The 25,338-nt window shown below is 36.2% G+C and overlaps 1 protein-coding gene across 2 annotated transcripts in view; it reads right to left on the bottom strand.

The window, feature by feature from the left end:
• DPP10 (dipeptidyl peptidase like 10) overlaps positions 1–25,338 on the bottom strand; it is a 714,846-nt gene that overhangs the window by 126,681 nt on the left and 562,827 nt on the right. For both annotated transcript variants that reach the window (XM_061135190.1, XM_061135191.1), the window contains exon 8: positions 5,400–5,520. In XM_061135190.1, coding sequence (XP_060991173.1) covers positions 5,400–5,520 — 121 coding nt within the window. The remainder of the gene's footprint in view (positions 1–5,399; positions 5,521–25,338) is intronic.

Here is a 25,338-nt window from a genome sequence, read left to right as displayed (position 1 = left end):
GAAACAGTACCAAATGGGACTTTGTATGCTCCTATTTTGACACCACAAACTTTTCATTGGAAAAGAATATTCCCATGGTGTCTAGTTTAAGTATGGCCAATATGAAACCAGGCAAATCAAATAAAGAGTAAAGAAGTTAGTACATGGCACTTATTTCATTGGTTCCCACCCATGAAGTCATGTTGGTCTGGCTCTGTTCCTTAACCAAAGCTAACTGCTTCTAGAACTGTGAAAATTACACATTTCCCTCCATCTAGGTCCTAGTAACAGCTGCCACACCTCTTCAGATTTTTTTTTTTTTTTCCTCTTCAGATTTTAATGGCTGAATTATTACTATCCACAGGTTGTATACGCCTTGTCTTTTTTAAGTGGCTCCTTCACAGATAAAGCTAAATACTATTTTGATAGTGACTTTTTCTTTTCTTCCAGCAGTGATCCTGACACTGATTTACTCAAGTAACTTAAAATTCAGATGAGGAGACATGAGTCATCCATATAACCCACTGAAGAAAAAACATGCTAAATGACAATTGAGTGTTTAACCTTAAGTCTGATGAGACTTGTAGGGACAGAGAGATCACAGTGTGTTGCCCAAAATCAACTCTCAGAGTTTCTAAGAAGCAGGTACTGTCCTGGGTGCTGAAGTATGTATATACAAGTACTTTCCAAGAACAAGAAGGTCTCCAATTTGAGGGCACTATTCAACAGAAATTAGACACTATCTGCTCTTCTTTATTTTAGAGTGACTTATGCCTAAAGTTTTTCCTCACAAAAATGCCAAAATAGCAAAGTAATACAAAGAGTTATATGTCTTCCTTCAGGTATAAAAATAAAGCTAACAAAATAGAAAAGAGATAAATGAAAAAAGTCTTTAATATGATTTTGTTTAAAAGTCCTCTTGGACAAGGCAGTTCTTTAATTGCAACTCAGAGGGACTTTTATTCATGGATTTAAACTTCCTGTAATTATATCATACTATTTACAAACAATGCATTTTTACAATTCGCATCCCATTCCATTTCATTGTCTCTATTATACTGATTTAGAAAATCTCACTGCAGAGCAGATGGAGTTTTCAACACATGTTGTTTTATATCACAAACACTTAAAAATATAGCCTAAACACAAACCATTCACTGAAAACTAACTCATCTATGATCATAGTGTTCAGATTAACATTTCTGAAAAGTAAGCTGATTTTATCCATTTAAGTTTATCAATTTACATAGGATTTCCTGATCATGTTACTGACCTGTGGTTTGTGGGTTGACTTTTCCCCTTACTGTTTGTATCTTACTGTCAACTTTTTTGAAAGTATTGTCTATGTTCAAAATCTCTTGCTTCCCATTTACACTTTTATCCCGCTGAAATCTTGCTTATGGTACCACCAATTGACTGATTTTGCTCTTATTAAATTCTGATAGCAAATCCAACAGCAACTTTGGAATCCTTAGCTGTTTTGACCTTGGACTTAGCATCATTGTTTACCTTATCTTCCTCTGGCTTCCATGGCTGCATCTCTAATTTATTTTCCTTTTATCTGTCACAGTTCAGTTCTACTGGGATTTAGTAAGAACTCAGTAACTATTTGTTGAATCAATTAATGGGTAAATGTGACTTCCTGTGTCTATGAAAAGGCACAAGTTAAGTGAATATAGGCATTTCATATTGTTCTTACCAATAACAAAAAATTAACAGTCCCAGTTTGTTGACAAGGATATTGTTTATCTTGAATTTTTTTAATCTCACTTCTTTATTCTTGTCATTCTTAGAGTTCAATGCAAAAACTCTTTCTTCTATAAAACCCCTCTATATTCCCCCAACCCATCAGAATTAACTCTACTTAAGCATAGATTTAATATGATGACATATAGTTCTATTAGAAGACACTTGCTTCTTGGAAGGAAAGTGATGATATACCTAGACAACATATTAAAAAACAAAGACATCAGTTTGCCAACAAAGGTCTGTATAGTCAAAGCTATAGTCTTTCCAGCAATCATGTACATATGTGAGAGTTGGACCATAAAGAAGGCTGAGGGCCAAAGAATTGATGCTTTCGAATTGTGGTACTGGAGAAGACTCTTGAGAGTGCCTTGCACAGCAAGATCAAACCAGTCAATCCTTAAGGAAATCAACCTTAAATAACATTGAAAGGACTGATGCTGAAGCTGAAACTCCAATACTTCGGCCACCTAACACAAAGACCTGACTCACTGGAAAAGACACTGATGCTGGGAAAGACTGAAGGGAAAAGAAGACGGAGGGAGAGGATGAGGTGGTTGGATAGCATCACTGATTTGATGGACATGATCTTGGGCAAACTCTGGGATATACTGAGGGACAGGGCGACCTGCTGTGCTGCAGTCCATGGGGTCACAAAGAGTTGGACGTGACTTAGTAACTTGAACAACAATAGTTGTATTTCTATTTTACCACGCTCCAGATGGTTCATTATATAATAGCTGTTTACAGCCTTTCAGTTCACTAAGTTGGAAATATCCAAAACATAGAATCTCATATTCCTCATGATATTGCTCTCAGATAATGCCTAACAGATATATGTGCTCAATAACTGTTGAATTGAATTTCAAAGAAGGATTACTTTAAAGTATGAGATTCTAAAATATATTTGTAAATCATGTAGGTATATTCATTCCATTATTCTATATGTTCAAATAATAGAACTTAAGTCATTTTTTGTTTCTATTTAATAGTTTAAATACTTTATAGAAGCTTTCAAATTTGTAAACTTGGCAACTGTGAACTCTACCTTTTTAAACAAAACATTGGTCTGATATTTTATTTAGTTAAATGTGTCAATTTATATGAATAAGATTTGAGGTGCTTTATGTATATTATATTTAAAATGCTTCATTTTTAGCACAAAGTTCTATTTTTCTTCTGAACTTCACCAACTCTTTAAAACACATTATATTTTATTTGCTTTTACTTTACTTAGGAATTGAATAATACTAGATATGGAAACAACTGCACTTTTAAAAGACTTTTAAAGACTCCACTTTAGTGATGGTGGTTGGAAGCAACAGCCACACTCAAACATTGATTTGGCCTTAAAAAATTAAGCCCTAAAAAATTAATGCACTTAAAATTTGCCTTTAAACATTTTATTATCTTTAATGTGACTCTTCTAAACTGTTTTTTCCTGTAATTATAGAAGGTACATTTCAATTTTTAGAAAAGTAAGTGGAAATAGTACATGTTACTTCCTGGGTTTCCCACACACACTAATTCATATTGTAGTTGATTTCTGCAAAGTAATAAAAAAGAAATTTCCACAGTAGAGTATCACACACATACTATTAAAAATCACGCATGCTGTTTCCAGTCGTGTCTGACTCTGCAACCCCACGGACTGTAGCCCACCAGGCTCCTCTGTCCATGGGATTCTCCAGGCAAGAGTACTAGAGTGGGTTGCCATTTCCTCCTCCAGGGGATCTTCTCAACCCGGGGATCTTCTCAACCCGGGGATCAAATCAGTGTGTTCTGCACTGCAGGCAGATTCTTTACCACTGAGCCACCTGGGAAGCCCCCATTAAAGATCATAGGCATTCCTAACAGAAAGTACTGTCTTTTCATGAGTATATTGAAGGGGAAAGAGAAGGTCTGGATTCTGGGAGCTGATGGCACATTGGACAAGTAAAATGATAGTTCAGTTCAATCACTCTGTTGTGTCCAACTGAGTAATAGTAAGTTATATTATATTATTACTAAGGTCCATGTGGGACTCTTGAAGCATAGATTAGGGATGACAGGCAAAATGTTGAAGGAAAACTCAATGACATATGAATTACCTAAATCCCTCTGCCAGACCTTGATACAGATTCCCTCGGTAGGGTCCTTCTTTTGGAAATGAAGCAAGAGGTAAGGTAAGTCCACGGACAGTAGGGTTCAGAGTCTCGTTGATGAAACAGACCAGGGAAATCTAACACCTTATGTCCATAATGTATATCATCCTTTAGAGAACAGTGAAAGGCCTTCCACTGTAACAGACAGAGTAGCCCAGGATGAAGCACTGGCTTTGAAGACACGCATTCAAGCACCAGCTCTGCCCTGTGAAGCTGAGTTCTTGCCCAAGTTACCTATCCTCCCTGAGTCTTGGTTTCTTCAGTAAGTAATACACTAGGATTGTAAGAATTAACTCACACAACATATCTGAAATTTCCTAGTATACATAGAACATATGACCAAAGGTGTAACTTTAATTTGAATGGCAAAGACCATAATTTTCCCATTTCCCTGTTTTTTGGAAAGTGTCAGACCTACTGTGCAGTCTTGAAAGTTTTTGTTACCCATTAGTCCTGCCTTTACCCAACACATTGTTCAGTTTCAGCCCCAGTATATAGGTTTCTATTCTCTAATTAAGAAAGTAATTCTATTTCTCAAATAATGGTCTTTGATTTATCTCCTTACAATTTCCTCAAATATGTAATTCCATAAACTACATGAAGCTTTTCCTAAAAGACAGAGGCCTGAATCATCTTGATCAATGGTCAATTCAGGGCATTGTACATTAAGTTTACTCCCAGTTGATTCAAAATTTTTTCTGTGTAAAGGATCCTATTTTGTCACCCAGTGAGCATACCAGCACACTGTGAAGCACCAGTGTTCCCACTAAATTATTCCTCTTCTGCTGAGTCAAGTCTTCCTTCTGAATGTCTGCTCACTGTGTCTGCTACCACTGTTTATTTACTGGTGATCCAACCAGAAGGCGAAGAATCATTCCTGACTTCTTCAACTCATTTCATCCATTTAAACATTAAGATCTATGTATATGACTGCCTCATCAATTTTAGAATCTTCTTTCCTTTTACTGCTTTAACCCTAGTCCTATTGCTCATTCTCTCTTGATAGAACATAGGAAAAGACTTCTGGTTGTTCAGTGGTTCATTTTGCTATTCAATTCCAGCTTTACACTGTAGCTAAAATGATCTATTTATGAGGAAGATATAATCTTGGCACTTCATTGCTTGAAAAGCTGTATAAGTTTCCCCATTTAATAGTGGAAAAATAATTGAAATCCCAGATTATTTTTAGGGTTACTACCTCTTGATTCTTGGTGACTTCCTTTTTCTCAAAGGTTATGCCTCAATAATACCATGCATAAGATCTATTTAACCTGAACAACATGTGTGTGTATATATATATATATATATATATACATATATATACACACACATACGTATGTCTCAAACATGGAAACATGTAAATCATAACTAGTCAAAATATGAGCAAATACAAAGATATGAAGGCAATTTTGAGAGGAAATGAGAAGAAATAGTGTTCTAAGTATTGCTCCAGAATGACCAGATTTTTCTTATAGATTATACAAAAATATGTCATTTGTATGCTTTTGAAACTAAATTTATTCAACTCACCTTCATATAACCAGTCAGCAATTCCATTAAAAATAATTCCTTCTTTTCCAGACGATGTCAGTCGCAATGAACTACTCTTTATATCAGGTTGATAGTAGATATTATTTTCAAAAATGTAAATCTGGATCAGGAAACATGCAAATAAACCAAAAATATTAGGACACCTTTTTTCTTTCACTTTCATATAGCAGAATATTAGCTGAATAACTATTTCATTACTTATTTGCTTTTGTCTTTATTTAATGCATATTTTTTCATTGCTTTCACTTATCAATGGCTGTTTCTTTTCCTATCATATCAATACCCAGTTATGATTTAGAAATTACATGGTACTAGGTATTGAAGCTTCTAAATCCACATTTTCAACAACAATGTTTCATCTACTTAATAATCTTTATCTCATAGCACAAAATTGATTTAGGTTTGAGGTAATATTTTGCTTGCTTGAGAGACTAATCACACAGTCATGTCCGATTCTTTGTGATCCCATAGACTGTAGCCTGCCAGGTTCCTCTGTCCATGGAATTCTCTAGGCAAGAGTATTGGAGTGGATTTTCATTTCCTTCTCTGGGGGCTCTTCCCTACCCAGGGATGGAAGCTGGGTCTCCTGCATTGCAGGCAGATTCTTTACCAACAGGGCTACTAGGGAAGCTACTATTTTGCATACTAAATAGTTTGATCCTGGAGAAGGAAATGGCAACCCACTGCAGTACTCTTGCCTGGAGAATTTCATGAACAGAGGAGCCTGGCAGGCTACAGTCCATGGGATTGCAAAGAGTCGGAAACGACTGAGTGTCTTTCACTTTTTCAAGAGACGGATAATAGCACTAGATACAATTTTGGTAACAGAAAACTTCAAGAAAAACTTCAAGTTGGGGTCTTTTATCAAAAAAATACATTGGTGATCAAATAAATAATATTTAGAAAATCTCTCTCATTCTATCCAGTTCAACTCACAGATCCATCGATGAAAGGAAACAATGTGGATTGTAAAGTGGAACACACCTCCTTATACCTCAAACTTCCCTGGTAATTCCTTCCTAAATAGGAAAGCAGTAATAATAACCTTGTGCTTGAGGATTCAGGAAAGAGTTTTAATATGAATACATTACAGATTCTTCCAAAACATTGGAAGTCTTTCAATAATATCAACGTCATCATTAACAAAAACAGCAGTACCAACAAAGGAACATCAGTAAAAATTAAACAATATCAATCCACACTTAAATATATGTCTTTACTAGAGATAATTCAGGATAAAATTATCTATAATTCAGTTTCAAATAGTTTTAATGCCAAACATTTCAGACTGTTGGTCTATGTGCTGACATAACTGTCACAGAACTATGTTTCATCCACATGTTTGGGGGAGTAGAATATTGTTCAGTGAAAGGTAAATTGTTATTTAGATTGACATTCTTCTAAGAAGGTGAAAGATGGCCTAGTCCCTATGTATTCCAGCAGGCTGTAGGATCATTACATGATTGTAGATAGGGCAAACAAAAGAACATCTGAAATAATTGTCTAGAGATCCTATTTTAGTACTTGATGTGCACAATGATGAAGGCAATCTTAGTAACCAGAATATTTTATTGATATTCTACTTTGATTCTGATGAGCAAGCATTTAACAGTGAGTGTATTTAGTTAGGGCTTCCCTGGTGGCTCAGACTAAATTCACCACCACCTGTTGTTTATATTACAACAGGTGAGTATGCCAAGATGAGAATAAGAACTGCCAGGGGGGTAGGGGGTGGAAATAATAGATGTAGGAGGTTCGTGACATTGTAGACAAGACAGGGATCAAGAGCATCCCCATGGAAAAGAAATGCAAAAAAGCAAAATGGTTATCTGAGGAGGCCTTACAAATAGCTGTGAAAAGAAGAGAAGCAAAAAGCAAAGGGGAAAAGGAAAGATATTCCCATTTGAATGCAGAGTTCCAAAGAATAACAAGGAGAGATAAGAAAACCTTCCTCAGCGATCAATGCAAAGAAATAGAGGAAAACAACAGAACGGGAAAGACTAGAAATCTCTTCAAGAAAATTAGAGAAATCAAGGGAACATTTCATGCAAAGATAGGTTAGATAAAGGACAGAAATGGTATGGACCTAACAGAAGCAGAAGATATTAAGAAGAGGTGCCGAGAATACACAGAAGAACTGTACAAACAAGATCTTCACGACCCAGATAATCATCATGGTGTGATCCCTCGCCTAGATCTTAATGATCTGGATAACCGTGATGATGTGATCATTCACCTAGAGCCAGACATCCTGGAATGTGAAGTCAAGTGAACCTTAGAAAGCATCACTACGAACAAAGCTAGTGAGGTGATGGAATTCCAACTGAGCTATTTCAAATCCTGAAAGATGATGCTGTGAAAATGCTGCACTCAATATGCCAGCAAATTTGGAAAATGCAGCAGTGGCCACAGGACTGGAAAAGGTCAATTTTCATTTCAATCCCTAAGAAAGGCAATCCCAAAGAATGGTCAAACTACTGCACAATTGCACTCATCTCTCACGCTAGTAAAGTAATGCCCAAAATTCTCCAACCCAGGCTTCAGCAATATGTGAACTTCCAGATGTTCAAGCCGGTTTTAGAAAAGGCAGAGAAACCAGAGATCAAATTGCCAACACCCGCTGGATCATCAAAAAAGCAAGAGAGTTCCAGAAAAAACATCTATTTCTGTTTTATTGACTATGCCAAAGCCTTTGACTGTGTGGATCACAATAAACTGTGGAAAATTCTGAAAGAGATGGGAATACCCAGACCACCTGACCTGCCTCTTGAGAAAACTGTATGCAAGTCAGGAAGCAACAGTTAGAACTAAACATGGAACCACACGCTCGTTCCAAATAGGAAAAGGAGTATGTCAAGGCTGTATATTGTCACCCTGCTTATTTAACTCATATGCAGAGTACATCATGAGAAACACTGGGCTGGAAGAAGCACAAGCTGGAATCAAGATTTCTGGGAGAATTATCAATAACCTCAGATATGCAGATGACACCACCCTTATGGCAGAAAGTAAAGAGGAACTAAAAAGCCTCTTGATGAAAGTGAAAGACGACAGTGAAAAAGTTGGCTTAAAGCTCAACATTCAGAAAACTAAGATCATGGCATCTGGTCCCATCACTTCACAGCAAATAGATGGGGAAACAGTGGAAATAGTGTCAGATTTTACTTTTTTGGACTCCAAAATCACTGCAGGTGGTGATTGCATCCATGAAATTAAAAGACGCTTACTCCTTGGAAGGAAAGTTATGGCCAACCTAGACAGCATATTAAAAAGCAGAGACATTACTTTACCAACAAAAGTCCATCTAGTCAAGGCTATGGTTTTTCCAGTGGTCATGTATGGATGTGAGAGTTGGACTGTGAAGAAATCTGAGCACCAAAAAATTTGATGCTTTTGAACTATGGTGTTGGAGAAGACTCTTGAGAGTCCCGTGGACTGCAAGGAGATCCAACCAGTCCATCCTAAAGGAGATCAGTCCTGGGTATTCATTGGAAGGACTGATGCTGAAGCTGAAACTCCAATACTTTGGCCACCTCATGTGAAGAGTTAACTCATTGGAAAAGTCCCTAATGCTGGGAGGGCATGGGGGCAGGAAGAGAAGGGGATGACAGAGGATGAGATGTCTGGATGGCATCACCGACTCGATGGACATGAGTTTGAGTAAACTCCGGGAGTTGGTGATGGACAGGGAGTCCTGGCGTGCTGCGATTCATGGGGTTGCAAAGAGTCAGACACGACTGAGCTACTGAACTGAACCGAAACATATGTTTTAAAATCAGGCAGCCTAAATTTAAAATCTAGATAACTTTGATAATTTGCTTAAGCTTTCCAAATTTCATTTCTATCTTTTATAAGATGTGGATATCTCACACCTACTTTAGAGAGTTGATGTGCAGAAGAAACTAGATGAATGTAGAACATATAACACATGTAGCTATTACTAGAAGCAAGGCTGACTTCATCCAAGACAATTTGGTTCAACATCTTACACTTTTGCAGCATTGCAGATTCTAAATCAAATTAAAACCTTTAGGGCTACGCTTCAGCTGATGAATAAATTAACCCAAATTTTGACTCTTAGGATAATTATATTATGTTGACTATGTATTATGAATAGTTATAGCAGTAGTGGTAGTATTATTAGGAGGATAGCAAGAAGCATTAACAAATGATTTCACTGCTTTCACTTCATTTTGAAAGTTTTAAGTCATAAGAATATAAGAAATAATCTTATTATTAAGGTATATGGGTCACACTTAGGCAAAAGTTTGAGAACTATATCTCAGGTAACTTAAAACTGGATGGAAGTTGTTTTTTATGACTTTAACAACATCTCATAACTGAGAAATAACATTGACTTTATTATAGTCATCTAAAGGTTAACCTTTACATAAACACATCCTGCTCCCCTTTGCCTTTCACAAACAGTATATGACATAGAAACACGAAATCATTTTTAGGTGGAGGGAATCCTCTTTTTGTACCAGAATCTTCTATCAGTACTTGTAAGTAAATAGAAATTCAGATTATCCACACCCAGACTCTATAAGCACATGTGACTATTATCAAAAGTAAGGGTGATTTAACCCAATGTAATATTGCTCCAAATTCTCAGCTTTTTGAAGGGAACAAACTCTAAGTCAAAATAATTAATAAAATCTCCATGATTTCAGCAGATGTATAAATTATCCAAAACCATTGACCAGTAATTACATTTATATTTGAAGAACAGATTGGATGATACTCAAAATCCATATGAAATTGACATCTGCTTCAATGTAAAAGAACAAGCAATATGGAATCAGAATTTTAATACCATTTGCTAGAAGCTGCAATACCAGGGGATGTCCCTAATATCTTTTATCTGTGGACAAAAATTAGTGGCTAGCTTTATGAAAATGTACTTTTATAATATCCTAAGCCTTTTAAAATTACCAAAGTTTTTCCTTGAATTATATTAGTTTCAAATAATAATCACAAACTCTCATCACCATCTTAGCAATATAGGAGCTGCAAATGCTCCCAGGTACTACTTGGGCCCAGTGATGAAGCTATACTGGATCCAAGTGACAATCGTCAAGGTCTGTGAGTAGATTTAAACCACATTGAAAATATGACAAATACTAATGTCATTTATCCATATACTATTGATTAAATTATCATAATATTTTTTATGCCTTTGATCAATTCTTTCAATAAGCCCCCTAAATAGTTGTTGTTCAGTTGCTCAGTTGTGTCTGACTCCGTGACCCCATGGACTGCAGCATGCCAGGTTTCCCTGCCCTTCACCATCTTCAAGAGTTTGCTCAAACTCACATCCATTGAGTCAGCGATGTCTATTTGATCAGTTAACTTTTCCGTTAATAGAGCAAGCCAACTGTCCAGTTCTTCAAAATCTATGGTCTTAATACACTTACAAAATAATTCAAAATTGGTAAAGTCACCACAAAAGCAACAGGAATACAGTTGAAATGTTATGTGTGGAATCATGACAAAATGAGAAGTATGCAATAAATGACCCAAGAAATTATTTTAATCAATACATTAATTGATACTACTCATCACCAAGTGATTAAACACAGTATGTGCCATTGTAGTGCAGGAGTCTTTAAGAGTTGATTTTCAGTTTTCCGCCTTCTCTTCCCTGCTGCCACAACCCCAGTAATGCTTCAGTGATGGCTGCCCCAGATGCCAGGATTTCTGGGTGAAGAGGTATGGAATAAATTCCTTCCCCATCCCAGCCAAATTGTGATGGACATATGGCAAGAAATGAACATCTAAAGTTCATTTGAAGTTAAAAGTCATTAAGATTTTGAGTGTGAGAACAACTGCAATGTAAATTACCCTACTGTGACTGATTTAATCCAAGACAATGCCTACTACAAACTTGTAAGAGCAGACTATTACAAACTTTCAGTCAATTTAATTGAAAAAGAACATCAGAATAAAACAGAAATATAACTGTTACACATATTTTAGCTGAAATATTACTGAAAAGCTATCCCACCTTCACTGATTTTAATTATTTTTATGATAATTTTAAATGAGTAAACTAGATCATTCAAAAAATTCCCACGTGTTGTAATGGTTTAAGAGAATCTATAGTTATAGCCAAGTTGGGATAGGATGGGGGTTGCCTTCTACTATGGCTTGCTTTCTGGGAACAATGTTGGAATTAATAAAATATCCTAGATAAAACATATATATGTTCCGTATAAGTAAAATAAATTACTCAAACTCTTAAAAGCCAATTTGCAATTTGTTGTTAGAAAGAACTCTAGCTAAGTATGCTAGCTAAAATTAAAAATTTTAATGTGTAGTCCTTGTCTCCAAGGAGATTACAATTTTATGTGAGAGACAGGTGGGTAAACTTCTAAAACCCAAAGGAGGAAAAACACGCATTACAGTGCTTAGCCATGAGCATCAGGAGTCAGTGTGGGGGAACTGGTTCATACAGACTTTTAAAGATTACTGAGTTTAAATTGTGTCATTAAGGACAAAAAGTGATTCCATAGAATTGGGAAGGTGGAGAGGAAGAAACTTCAGGCTGAGGGAACAGAATGAGCTAAAGCCAAAACTGGACAACTATGGAAATGTTAAGGAGAACGGTTCTGTAAGATTCAAATATATTTCTATACACCTGTGGTTGCTCTAAAAGTTAAGATGGTCCAAATCATAGGACAACTTAAATACTAGACCAAAGTTTGAACTCTGCTTTTTTGGTAATTGACAGCATCAAGTTGTTTATAAACAGGTGAGTGAGTAGGAGGTTACTTAGGAAAATGCTATGCTGTGTTTAGTTGTTCAGTCGTCTTGACTCTTTGCGACCCCATGGACTGTACCCTTCCAGGCTCCTCTGTCCATGAGGGTTCTCTAGGCAAGAATACTGGAGTGGGTTGCCACGCCCTCCTCCAGGGGATCTTTCCAACAGAGGAATCGAACCGGGGTCTCCTGCATGGCAGGCAGATTCTTTACCTGCTGAGTTACCCTGGAAGCCCTACTTAGGAAAATAATTGCTGGCAATGAAAGACTGTAAAGGGGAAATAGTAGATGATAATTCAAATATTCTTCTTAATAGGGATGATAATTGTCAAATGGATGACAAATTGACATCATATGACAAATTGTCAACAGATAACTTCCTGCTTATGTCTAAGATGTTGGCAAATTCTAGAGCCAATATTTAATATGTCTCACTTGGATCTTGTTATGTTTCACTTTCCAGAGTCAATTCTTGAAGCGTTTAACACTAGTTTCATAACCTTCAAATTATAGGCAATTCTTATCTTTTGTCCTGCCCTAAGAGAATGTGAACATTCAGCAAACCATATCCTTGGCTCCTTTTGGCTCCTGGCCTATTAACCATTCTCTAAATTGATTATATTTCATGGTCCAGTAGTAGCTCCAAAATTTGTGTGGTATCTTTGCCTTTTGCTTTGTCAAGAATAGATTTAATTTTTCAACATGCAAATTTATAAATTTCTTAAATAATTTATATTGGAGTAAATTAAATATGTGTTATTAAAGTGGATTTAATGTAATGCTATTTTGGACTTAAACAACACAAAAAAGATTTTGCTATGATATGAAGTCATTATTAGAGATAGATGTTATCATTTTTCAATAAATAAAAAGTTCTGTCATAGGGACATTATTAAATCACATAATTATGTACATATCACTTTTTATCAGTTAGCCACCTTAAACACATACATATCTTTGAGTTGTACCAAAGAAGTTAGATTTACAAGAGGCAAAGGTACCATAGATCAAATTGCCAATATACGTTGGATCATCAAAAATGCAAGAGAGTTCCAGAAAAAAATCTACTTCTGCTTTGTTGACTGCGTCAAAGTCTTTGACTGTGTGGATCACAACAAACTGGAAAATTCTTCAAGAGATGGGAATATCAGACCACCTGACCTATCTCCTGAGAAATCTGTATGCAGATCAAGAAGCAACAGTTAGAACTGGACATGGAACAACAGACTGGTTCTAAAATGGGAAAGGAGTATGTCAAGGCTATATATTGTCACCCTCCTTATTTAACTTATATGCAGCATACATCACGTGGAATGCTGGGCTGGAGGAAGCACTAGCTGGAATCAAGATTGCCAGGAGAAATATCAATAACCTCAGATATGCAGATGACATCATCCTTATGGCAGAAAGTGAAGAGGAACTAAAGAGCCTCTTGATGAAAATGAAAGATGAGAGTGAAATAGGTGGCTTAAAACTCAACATTCAGAAAACTAAGATCATGGCATCTGGTCCCATCATTTCACAGCAAATAGATGGGGAAACAGTGGAAACAGTGACAGACTTTATTTTGGGGGGCTCCAAAATCATGGCAGATAGTGACTGCAACTATGAAATTAAAAGATACTTGCTCCTTGGAAGAAAAACTATGACCAATGTAGACAGCATATTTAAAAGCAGAGACATTACTTTGCCGACAAAGGTCTATCTAGTCAAAGCTATGGTTTTTCCAGTAGTCATGTATGGATGTGAGAGTTGGACTATAAAGAAAGCTGAGCACTGAAGAATTGATGCTTTTGAACTGTGGTGTTGGAGAAGACTCTTGAGAGTCCCTTGGACTGCAAGGAGATCAAACCAGTCCATCCTAAAGGAAATCAGTCCTGAATATTCATTGGAAGGACTGATGCTGAAGCTGAAACTCCAATACTTTGGCCACCTTATATGCAGAATTGACTCATTGGTAGAGAACCTGATGCTGGGAAAGACTGAAGGCAGGAGGAAAAGGGGACACCAGAGGATGAGATGGATGATTGGATGGCATCACCGACTCAAAGGATATGAATTTGAGCAAGCCCTGGGAGTTGCTGATGGACAGGGAAGGCTGGTGTGCTGCAGCCCATGGCATTGCAAAGAGTCAGACAAGACTGAATGACTGAACTATACTGAACAGAAGTTAAGAACCCTACCCAGGTGGAAGGTGGTGACTGACTATATGCTGACCACAAGCACATAGAAACCAGAATGCTTGGAACCAGAAATTTGATGATTCTGATTCCTGAAAGATCACCCCGTTACCTTTACACAACCAATCAGAAGAAATTCCACAAGCTGAAACCCTCACCCCAAATGTTGCCTTCAAAAACTGTTCCCTGAAAGCTATCATGGAGTTCTGGTCTTTTGAGGATTAACAGCCAATTCTATTTGCTTGGCATCCTATAAATAAATGCTATACTTTCCTTTCCAACAATTTAGTGTCAGCAGATTGGCTTTGCTGTGTGGTGGGTCAGCAAACACATTTGGGTTGGTAACACTAGTAAAGAGCAAAACAGGGTTTCTGACATATGAATGATGTCTGTTTTTCCTCTGGGCACTGTGAAAATAGAATTGTTCACAAGAATCAAGTCTGCATATTTGCTGCATGTATGTTAAACAAAGAAAAAGAAAAAAATATGCAGAATTTATTAGTAATCATTATTCATTGAAAATGCTATCATAAAGATTATCAATATTTTACTAAAGCCACTGTGTATCATTCAACTTTATAAAAATTCTGTTTCTTTAATTTGCCAGTATGTAATAAATTCTGAGTGCCCATTTATGTAATGCAAAGTAAAGCTATGAGCACAAGTTAAAGTTTGATTACCTCTGACATTTTGGCTTTGAATAAATCTGTCTGTCGCTTATAGAATACTGCTTTCATTTCTCTGCAGGAGCATCTATGGGATAGAATAACTCACTCAAATCATTCATGTCACTTTTGCACCAGTACCTGACATTCTAGAGATAGAATCACTATCAGAGAACTCTCATCCCTTGACATTTGCAATTATTCATATGAGGAAGCCCTTTCAAAGAGTTCTTATTTCTTAAAACCTTTACAGAACATTACACATTCTCAAAGAAGTGAAATGTATCCCTTTGTCTTAGGTTCATAATTAGATAAGTCACTCCTCATTTCCAAAGCACTTTTATTCATGGATTTTTTTTTTTTTTTTTAGGAGAAAAATGGATACCAGATAAAAGTTAGCAAACTATAGCTGAAAACCAACTCCATCAATGATATGTAACAAAAGACTATCTCTTGGCTACATGAGTCCCTAAAACTCATTTAGGGTAAGAGAAGACTGTATGATAAATTGATCAATTTGGAAACTGCTGAAAAATCAATTAAAAATACTTAATAAACTGGGATCCATTGAAGACAATCAACATTGTTACAATATTTTAAAAAGTCTGTGCTGATTTATATGCATCAGCATGCTAGAGAATTATACTGTCTAGTCATTGAGGTTTCATTTCTTCCTCTACTCAAGTTTCTTTTTTATTGTTCTTTCCCCATTCCATCTTCTTGTCATATTACCTTTTTTCTAGTCCTTCATTATATATCAAACATGTATTTGGAATTGTTTATATGCTAGACGCTGTGCCGTTTTGAGGACAAAAAGCAAGATCTTATGATCTAATGTTCCATTCAAATACAAGCATACACAAATTAATGTAGATGTGGCCAGTAGAGAAAAATAAAACCAAATGTATGAGGATATTAATTTAGTGAGAAACGCTACTGCCTAATATGTGTCATGGCAGTAGAACTTGAAAGTGAAGGTGAAGTCACTCAGTCATGTGCGACTCTTTGCAACCCGACTGTAGCCTATCAGGCTCCTCCATCAATGGAAAATAAAAATAAAAGCAAAAGTGCAGAAAATGGGATTTCTATCAGAAATCAGAGAGACATAGGATCAAATCCTGGTAGGTTCTTTGTAAGACTGATGTAGCTGCCAGTTGCAGGATCGTAATCATATTTTCCTGTGTCATTGCAAACAAATTTTCTTAAAAAAAATCCTATGTTCAACAAAGACTGACCCCTCACGGCTCCTGTTGATTTCTCCCTCCTGGAATTCCAGCTTTTTCATTGATTCTGAGAGCTTTCAGAAACCTATTTAATAATTCATTTTGGGTTGAAATGAATGTGAGTCTCCACATCTTTTGCTTACGTCCAGGAATCCTAATTTCCAGGTAACAGATGACAGCTTAACAGTTAAGGCCTCACGGGTAAGAAAGCCCTTCACTGTTGGTTATGCTGAGAGCATGCTGAGTTAACCCCTCTTTCCTTCCAGTTCTCATCCATCCCAGGATTCACAAAAAGGAGGCTGTATATACACTTTATTCACTGATATTAAAACAATTTGATTTTACATTTCTATTGTAACTCCTTGTATTTCAAACAGAGACTCCAAAATTTTAAAAAGAGATTCCATGACAGAGGTTTGAGGGACAGTGGGAGTAATTCTCATATGCTTATCAATGTGTCTGTGCCTAATGCTTTCCAGTTTATGGGCATGTTGATAAGAAAACAAATTGAAAAATGCAGAAGGCGGAACCAGCCTTGGCTATCTCCCATGCACATTTTACCCACAGCTCTAGACTCTTTATTCCACTTCATGCAATTTCAAGGCATCCCTGATCACAAATGAAAAATATAGGCTCTTTAGCCAATACAAGAATATCCAAACATTTTTTACTCTATCCTTCCAAAATACTAAACATCAATAAAATAACCATTAAAATCCAACCTCATAATGAATGTCTGTGTCCAGAATTAATTTTATTCTAGACAATGTTTCTAAAAACTTAAATTTAGTTGAGCTAATGATCAACGGAGGATGAGGGTCATTTAAACTCAAGCATATCTTGGAATGCAGAACAAAAATCACCTGAAATACTTCTGTGCTGTTTCTTTCTTCTTTTTCCCCTTGTGAAATTCTACAGAAATGATTATTTCTTGTGTTTCAGTTATCCGTCTGCTACAATGGAGTATAACTAAACCTTATCTCTGATATATGTGTAACTGTGACATAATATACACTAATATCTTTTTATTTTGTGGAAGAAGTAATGTAAGAGGATGTTTAATAGAGTCATTTCTGATTCTTAGTAATGCATGTTTAGTGTTTGCAGTAGGTTATTCTCTAGTTCCCTCCCTTTAGTTCTCCTACTTGCATCCATCCAATAAAATGACAAAACAAATACCTTGTGTCATCCCTTTGACTGCGGCTTTGTCCAATTAAAGTTTTCTTTTTATTCAGCATTTCATAAAGCATAAAAGTCAAATTATTACATTAAAATTCTAAGCAAATTGTACTGTTTAGGATTTATGCATTAATCCACCTATAAGGCAATCTCTGCCCTAGTAAATTTCATTCATTTTCCCTCACATAGTACACTTTTGGTCTGTATTTGTTTTATTTTCTTCTTTCTTGAAAAGACACTGACAGACAATACAGAAAAACCTACCTTGAAATGAACATCAATTTCCTTGTGAAGTAACACTTTAAAAAAATGCTAATGTCAGATGATGTTGTACATTTCATATTTATTAAAGACACACATAATTACATATGGTGCTCCCCGAGTACCAATGCAGGAGACATAAGAGACACAGGCTTGATGCCCTGGAGGAGGACATGGCAGCTCACTCTAGTATTCTTGCTTGAAGAGTCCCATGGACAGAGGAGCCTGGCAGGCTACAGTCCACAGGGTTGCACAGTCAGACACACACATAATTATATTCATTTACTTCTTGATGGAGTATTTGTAAGTTTCTTAACAAAGAAAGTTTAATGATGAAAGAAGATGGCAAGCTATGTGTATGGGGGTATACATGGAGGCATGAGTTTTCACAGGTAACTCATTTCCTTGCAACTTCACTACACTCCTACTGTGTACCATGTCTGTGAGACAATGTTGACTGAGTCTTAGTCCCTGTTGCTGATATATTCACAGTTTAAAATGAGAAAGATAAGAAAAACACTTATTAACAAAATACATGTCATTTCTATGATATATCGTTACACAAATTATTATTAGGATGTGAATGAAAGACACAAGACAGTTTGAATCTGATTGAGGAACAGTAAGTAAGTAAGTTAGTCGCTCAGTCGTGCCCGACTCTTTGCGACCCCATGGACTGCAGCCCGCCAGGCTCCTCTGTCCATGAGATTTTCCAGGCAAGGATACTGGAGTGGGTCGCCATTTCCTTCTCCAGGGGATCTTCCCAACCCAGGGATCGAACCCGGGTCTCCTGCACTGCAGGCAGATTCTTTACCTACTCAGCTATAAGGAAAGCCCAATTGAGGAATAGGGAGATCAGAAAAGACTTCAGATAATGCATGACATTTTGGCTGAACTTACAAGCTCAAGTGGATTTTGCTAGGCAGAGAAAGGGAAAACAAAATTTAAGTAAAGGAAATGGCATGAAAAAAGGTGGGTTTAAATGATAAGATGTTGAAAACACAGTATATAGAAAAAAGGTAGAAAGATAAGCAGAAAAATGACAAGACAATGAGATGTGTGTTAGAGGGTGAATGAAGCCAGACTATAGATAACGAATTATTGGAGAGCTGCAGAGAAGTGAGAGAAACATAAGGAGATAAAAATGCAATCTTTCTTAGCAATTATCATTTACTAGTTTGAATGACCATTCTGAAAAGAAGTTCCATCTAAAAACTGACTAGAATAACACTGGTTCATTTGTAGAGATACAATGACAGGTAAAGTTTTGGGGGAAATTTTTTAATTATGATCATAGACTCTTCCATTTGAGTCAATTTAAATAATTACCCTCTATTCTTGGAGAAGCAGGAAGTAGAATGAGATCTCAATGATACTATACTATTAACTAAGGTATATGCCATCTAAAACTGAACCTCCAAATAGCTTCCCTATATGGATCTTCTGATTCTACAGGTATTGCTAAAATAGACAAACAATATGATCCCTCTTAAAACTGACTCTTTTTCACATTAGCCGTTGGTGGGTGGTGGGTGTATTTATAAGATTAATGCATATACTTCTTTAAAGTTAGAGCATTCAAAACAGAGACAACTAGTGGTTGAAAATCAGATGCCCAGACAGATAGCAAGATGCTTTAACAGGAAACTCTAAATTCAGCCTCCAGAGATAACTTGATATCATAAGTCTTGAAGAGATATAGTATGATTCAGAAGCAAATGAACAGTATAATTCTAGGTGGGGAGGGGAGGATCATGTTCTCTAGTGCATATACATTATTGGGTTTAAATGGAGGATGGAATAAGACAACATAAAAAGACATGATAGCTTGACTTAAACTTTCAAAGCATGTCCCTAAGTAAAAGAATTTTAAGTAATAAGAAGGGGTTTCATTAGGTCCCATTTGTTTAGTTTTGCTTTTATTTCCAATATTCTGGGAGGTGGGTCATAGAGGATCTTGCTGTGATTTATGTCGGAGAGTGTTTTGCCTATGTTCTCCTCTAGGAGTTTTATAGTTTCTGGCCTTACATTTAGATCTTTAATCCATTTTGAGTTTATTTTTGTGTATGGTGTTAGAAAGTGTTCTAGTTTCATTCTTTTACAAGTGGTTGACCAGTTTTCCAGCACCACTTGTTAAAGAGGTTTTCTTGTACATTATCTATGGTGAAACAGATCACCAGCCCAGGTGGGATGCATGAGACAAGTGCTCGGGCCGGGTGCACTGGGAAGACCCAGAGGAATCGGGTGGAGAGGGAGGTGGGAGGGGGGATCGGGATGGGGAATACATGTAACTCTATGGCTGATTCATATCAATGTATGACAAAACCCACTGAAATGTTGTGAAGTAATTAGCCTCCAACTAATAAAAATAAATAAATAAATAAAAGAATGACTCATAGAGAAAATTAAAAAAAGGGGGGGGGAGGATGATGAAAAAGAGGAGGGAAAAAAAAAAAGATGAAGACAAGAATGAGAATTGATGAAATACACAAAGAATATATTTCCTCAATTCATTTAGGCTGCATAGGCTGCAAATCTGTTGTTCAGAATCCTTCATCACATAGTTCAAGCAAACAGATGTCTTGTAATATCCTTTATTCTACCAAAGAAGACCATCAAGTTTTGCATGGACCCCATCACTGCAGCAGTTAAATCTCCTTGCTCCAAGCTTAGTGATCCTCATGCAGACTTTATCAATGAAATCTCTCCTGTCATTTATTCCCATTTGCATCAGACCACTCCAGATTTTAGCTTTGGCCGCCAACAACTGATCTTCCACCCTGTCATCACCGCTATAAGAGCACTCAATACTCCTAGCCCTTTACCCTCTCAACCATCTATGCTCTTTTACTCTATATTTGAAAACTAGTATAGCACTCCAAAACCAACCAATCTCTCTCTACTTTTTCCCTTGTCTACGGGTCCCTTCTCCTTCTTTGCTATATCTGAACCCTGGTCTCCTTTGAGGACATTATTACCCAGAAGCCCTCTCTAATGATCCCTGTTTAACATCTCATGCCTCAAGATGCTCATTGCCCCCTTTTGTTCCTTTAGAACATAATTCTTCCACCCCATTATAAAAAACCCTTTTTGTAGGAGGCTCATGCCATCCAGCTTTACCATTCTTTGGCTCTTTAGTGCAGAAAAGTAATATTCTAAAACACTGGTCATAAAAATACTAATTCTGATAGGCAGTGTATGAAGAACAACAACAACAACAACAAAAGACCATGAAGTCTATGGAGGGATTCAGTAAATTATGGTGCATGAGCAAAATCCAGTCTGCCCCTGTTTTTGTATGACTAATGAGCCAAGAAGGATTTCTGTAGACCAACATGTGCAATTAATTTGATGGCAGGAAACACTTACTTGGAATCCTAATTAAGTAAAAAGTTATTCCACAAAAAAAAAAAAAAAAAAATCATTCTTCTTATTGGTTCAGTTCAGCTCAGTCACTCAGTCGTGTCTGACTCTTTGTGACCCCATGAACCACAGCATGCCAGGCCTCCCTGTCCATCACCAACTCCCGGAGTCCACCCAAACTCATGTCCATTGATTCAGTGATGCCATCCAGCCATCTCACCTTCTGTTGTCCTCTTCTCCTGCCTTCAATCTTTCCCAACATCAAATGAGTCAACTCTTTGCATCAGGTGGTTAAAGTATTGGAGCTTCAGCTTCAACATCAGTCCTTCCAATGAACACCCAGGACTGATCTCCTTTAGGATGGACTGGTTGGATCTCCTTGCAGTCCAAGGGACTCTCAAGAGACTTCTCCAACACCACAGTTCAACAGCATCAATTCTTCTGTGTTCAGCTTTCTTTATAGTCCAACTCTCACATCCATACATGGCCACTGGAAAAACCATAACCTTGACTAGACGGACCTTTGTCAGCAAAGTAATGTCTTTGCTTTTTGATATGCTTTCTAGGTTGGTCATAGCTTTTCTTCCAAGGAGCAAGTGTCTTTTAATTTCATGGCTTCAGTCACCATCTGCAGTGATTTTGGAGCCCAGAAAAATAAAGTCTGACACTGTTTCCACTGTTTCCCCATCTATTTGCCATGAAGTGATGGGACCAGATGCCATGATCTTAGTTTTCAGGATAACAGTTTTCTGAATGTTGAGCTTTAAGCCAACTTTTTCACCCTCCTCTTTCACTTTTATTGAGAGACTCTTTAGTTCCTCTTCACTCTCTGCCATAAGGGTGGTGTAACCTGCACATCTGAGGTTACTGATATTTCCCCCAGCAATCTTGATTCCAGTTTGTGCTTCATCCAGCCCAGCATTTCTCATGATGTACTCTACATATAAGTTAAATAAGCAGGGTCACAATATACAGCCTTGACGTACTCCTTTTCCGAACCAGTCTGTTGTTCCATGTCCAGTTCTAACTGTTGCTTCCTGATCTGCATACAGGTTTCTCAAAAGTAGATAAATATTATAAAACATTGTATTCAATTGTTTTTCTTTTTTAAATTACTTCAGGAGAATTTTCTGGCAACTTCTTTTCTGTCTTGTTATATAAAAACTTACATAATTATCTTAATTTTGCCTCTTGTCCTGCAAAACCAAAAAGATTTATTATCTGGCCCTGTCATAGACAAAGGTTTGCTGACCCTTCATTTGGGGTAAACAACTAAGAAATATTGATTGAACTGTATTAACAGTTTTTTCCTTCCTCCCTTCCTTTGTCCATCCTGCCTTCTTTCCTTCTTTTTCTTCCTCCTTCCTCCATCCTTTCTTCTTTTCTTTCTTTCACTCTTTCTCTCTCTCTTTCTTTCTGTCTTTCTTCCTTTCTATTCAAGATTATTCAAAGCTTTTGCTAACTTCATTGTGAAACACTGAGATCCACTGAGATCCATATAACATTTCCTAAGTACATTTGACCATGATTCAAAAAAAAAAAAAAATCAGACCATTTAGCAGCAAAATATTCTAGGAAAAACTTTTTTTACATGCAATTTAAAGTGAGTCTTGTATCTTAAATAAGAATTAACTGGTATGTGATCATTATTTGTATCCTTGAAGACCTATTATTTTCAGTTTTCAAACTGCAGTAACACTTATGCAAGTTACAGGTCAAATTTTTGTCAGCAAAATTCAGTAGCAGTAACAAAACTCATCTTGAGAAATTAAACATCTAGAATTGATTGGAATGAATTGACTGATTTAGAGCAATATTTTCATATTATTCTTAAAAACAGGGTTTACAATCCACCAAATATTTAACCATTATAGATTTCGAGGCAAACTAAGTGAAGCCTTTTCTGTCCCAGCAGATCCTTTATTTTGTTTTCCTTCATCTTTTAGATTCTCTGATGCAATGATCCAAACATCCAGAGCAAATACATAAAATTTTCCCCCAAAGTCTTTTCAAATAACTTTCTTCTTTTGTAAAGTCTCTTTTTATTTTGAGAATAAATGCACATTATTTTCAAATCCCTACCTCTCCAAAAAAAGAAAAAGAAAAACAACCATGGTTCCAAAGAAACAAACCCACTATTTCCCTCTTTAAAAAATACATGCATTCAACTAGCCTTATCTGCATGTTATTGTGCTATAACTATTGCATATTGTCCACATTTTCTTGATTTATCATCTTCTGCTTCTAGATTTTAAATGTCTTAGCAGTTCTGTAATTTCACTCTATCCAGATTCTCTAGTGACTAACATAGAAGATTCTAAAGAGAAACTACTTATTCTCTAAAAATTCTAGTGGCTTTTTTTTTTTTACACAAGAAATGTTTTCTACATATTACTAATTTAATTCTTGAAGGTCTTCACCTTTGGGAGTAATATATGCTATCAGAACTGAATTCATGCTAGCTGAATTACTTAATACATATTTTATTAACCATATAATTAAAACTAGATCAACCACCAAAAGAATATACCCTGGTTTTAGAAATAAAATCCATAAGAACTAGAATCACAAAAACTTACAATGATTTAGAAAGAAATTAAAATAATTATATATTGTTAATCACTTATAAGGTACCCAACTGGTTTCAAATTTTAAAATGTAATAGGAACAAACATGTTTTATAAAATTAACATTTTCTTATGAATGCATGATTCTACTAATTCTCTGATTGAAAAGAGTAAATAGACTATCACATACCTCTACATTTTAAAATTGTTTAACCGATAAGTTGATTTTTATTAGTCAACTAACAATTTGAAGTGCTTTGCATAAGTTACCATTGAGGAAATTCATAAGCTCATGTAAACTATAGAAATGCTATAAATTTAGTTTTCTAACCCCTCAACAACTTCTATTGTTAATCATTGTAAACAGTCTCACATGTACATACTTATAATATCTCAAAGCACATCATCATTTTTGCTTTGAACAGTAGTATGCTTTATACAGAAATTATAATTTAGTGCTTGGTATTTACTCATATGTGTAACATTTCCAATGTTCTGCTTTTCATTCCTGAAGATCTAAGTTTCCCTCTGGTATCATTTTTCTTCAAACTGAAGAGATTTCTTAAGCATGGTGTCCAATTCTTGTAGTTTTCTTTTACCTGAAATTGCTTTCCTTTCACCCTGATTTTCCATGGTTTCTTGCAGAAAGTCTGTAGGCATTCTAATTGTTGTCCTTTGTATGTTTTATATCGCAATGTTTCTTTGGCACCTTCAACATTTATTCTCTTTTTCTTCCGTTTTCAGTAGCTTGATTAATTTGTTCCCAAGACGGTCCTTTGGATTCCCCAGGTGGCTCAATGGTAAGGAAGCCACATGCCAGTTCAGGAGATGAGGGTTCGATCCTTGGGTCAGGAAGATGCCCTGGAGGAGGGCGTGGCAACTCACTCCCGTATTTTGCCTGGAAAATCCCATGGACAGAGGAGCCTGCTGAGCCACAGTCCATGCGGCTGCAGAGTTGGACATGACTTAGTGACTAAACAAAAACAACACGTTCTTCTGGAATTTACATTTTTTCTTGAGGGGTGGGAAGGGTGTTACCGAACATCTTGAATATATAAATTTATAATTTTTATTAAATTTTAGAATTTCTGGTTATCACTTCCTCAAATATTTTTCCTGCCTCATTCTCTTCTCCTTTTAAAATAACGGTTACCATAAAATTTGACTTTTTGCAGTTTTATTGCTAGTTTGTGAGGCTCTATTTTTCACTTTTTTCTAAACCTCACTAATTTTTTCAGATTAAATGATTTGTACTGATCTGTATGTCACTGCTCTCTCATTTTATTTGGGTTTAAATCTCATTCAGTTAATTTTTTTTTAGGTGTTGTTTAGCAATTCTAAAAATGTCCATTTTAATTTTTTAAAGATTTTTGTATATATGTGTATAAAATAATTTTATATATGATAGGTAGCTAAACAAATAAATAGAGATAGAGATACACAGCTTTTACATATATTATATATATATATTTCTTTGCTGATATATTCTATCTTTTCATTTCTTTATTCATTTATTTTTGAGATGCTCATGGAACACAGAAGGCAACTTTAAGGACCTTGCTTGAAAATTCTGTTCCTTCTTAGTCTCTGACAATCATGGTCACCAAAGGGCTCATCCTCTTGCTCCTGTCTGAAAGACAGAGAAGTTTACTTTCAAAGATTCAGCTCCCTACATGTCCACCTCTGCCTCAGATATCGCTACTCTTAGGATAGAACCC

The sequence above is a fragment of the Dama dama genome, chromosome 33 (genome assembly GCF_033118175.1).
Source record: "Dama dama isolate Ldn47 chromosome 33, ASM3311817v1, whole genome shotgun sequence".
In the NCBI taxonomy this organism is placed as follows: domain Eukaryota; kingdom Metazoa; phylum Chordata; class Mammalia; order Artiodactyla; family Cervidae; genus Dama; species Dama dama.
The sequence above is the reverse complement of the archived record's forward strand: the minus strand, read 5'-3'. Positions and strand labels throughout refer to the sequence as shown.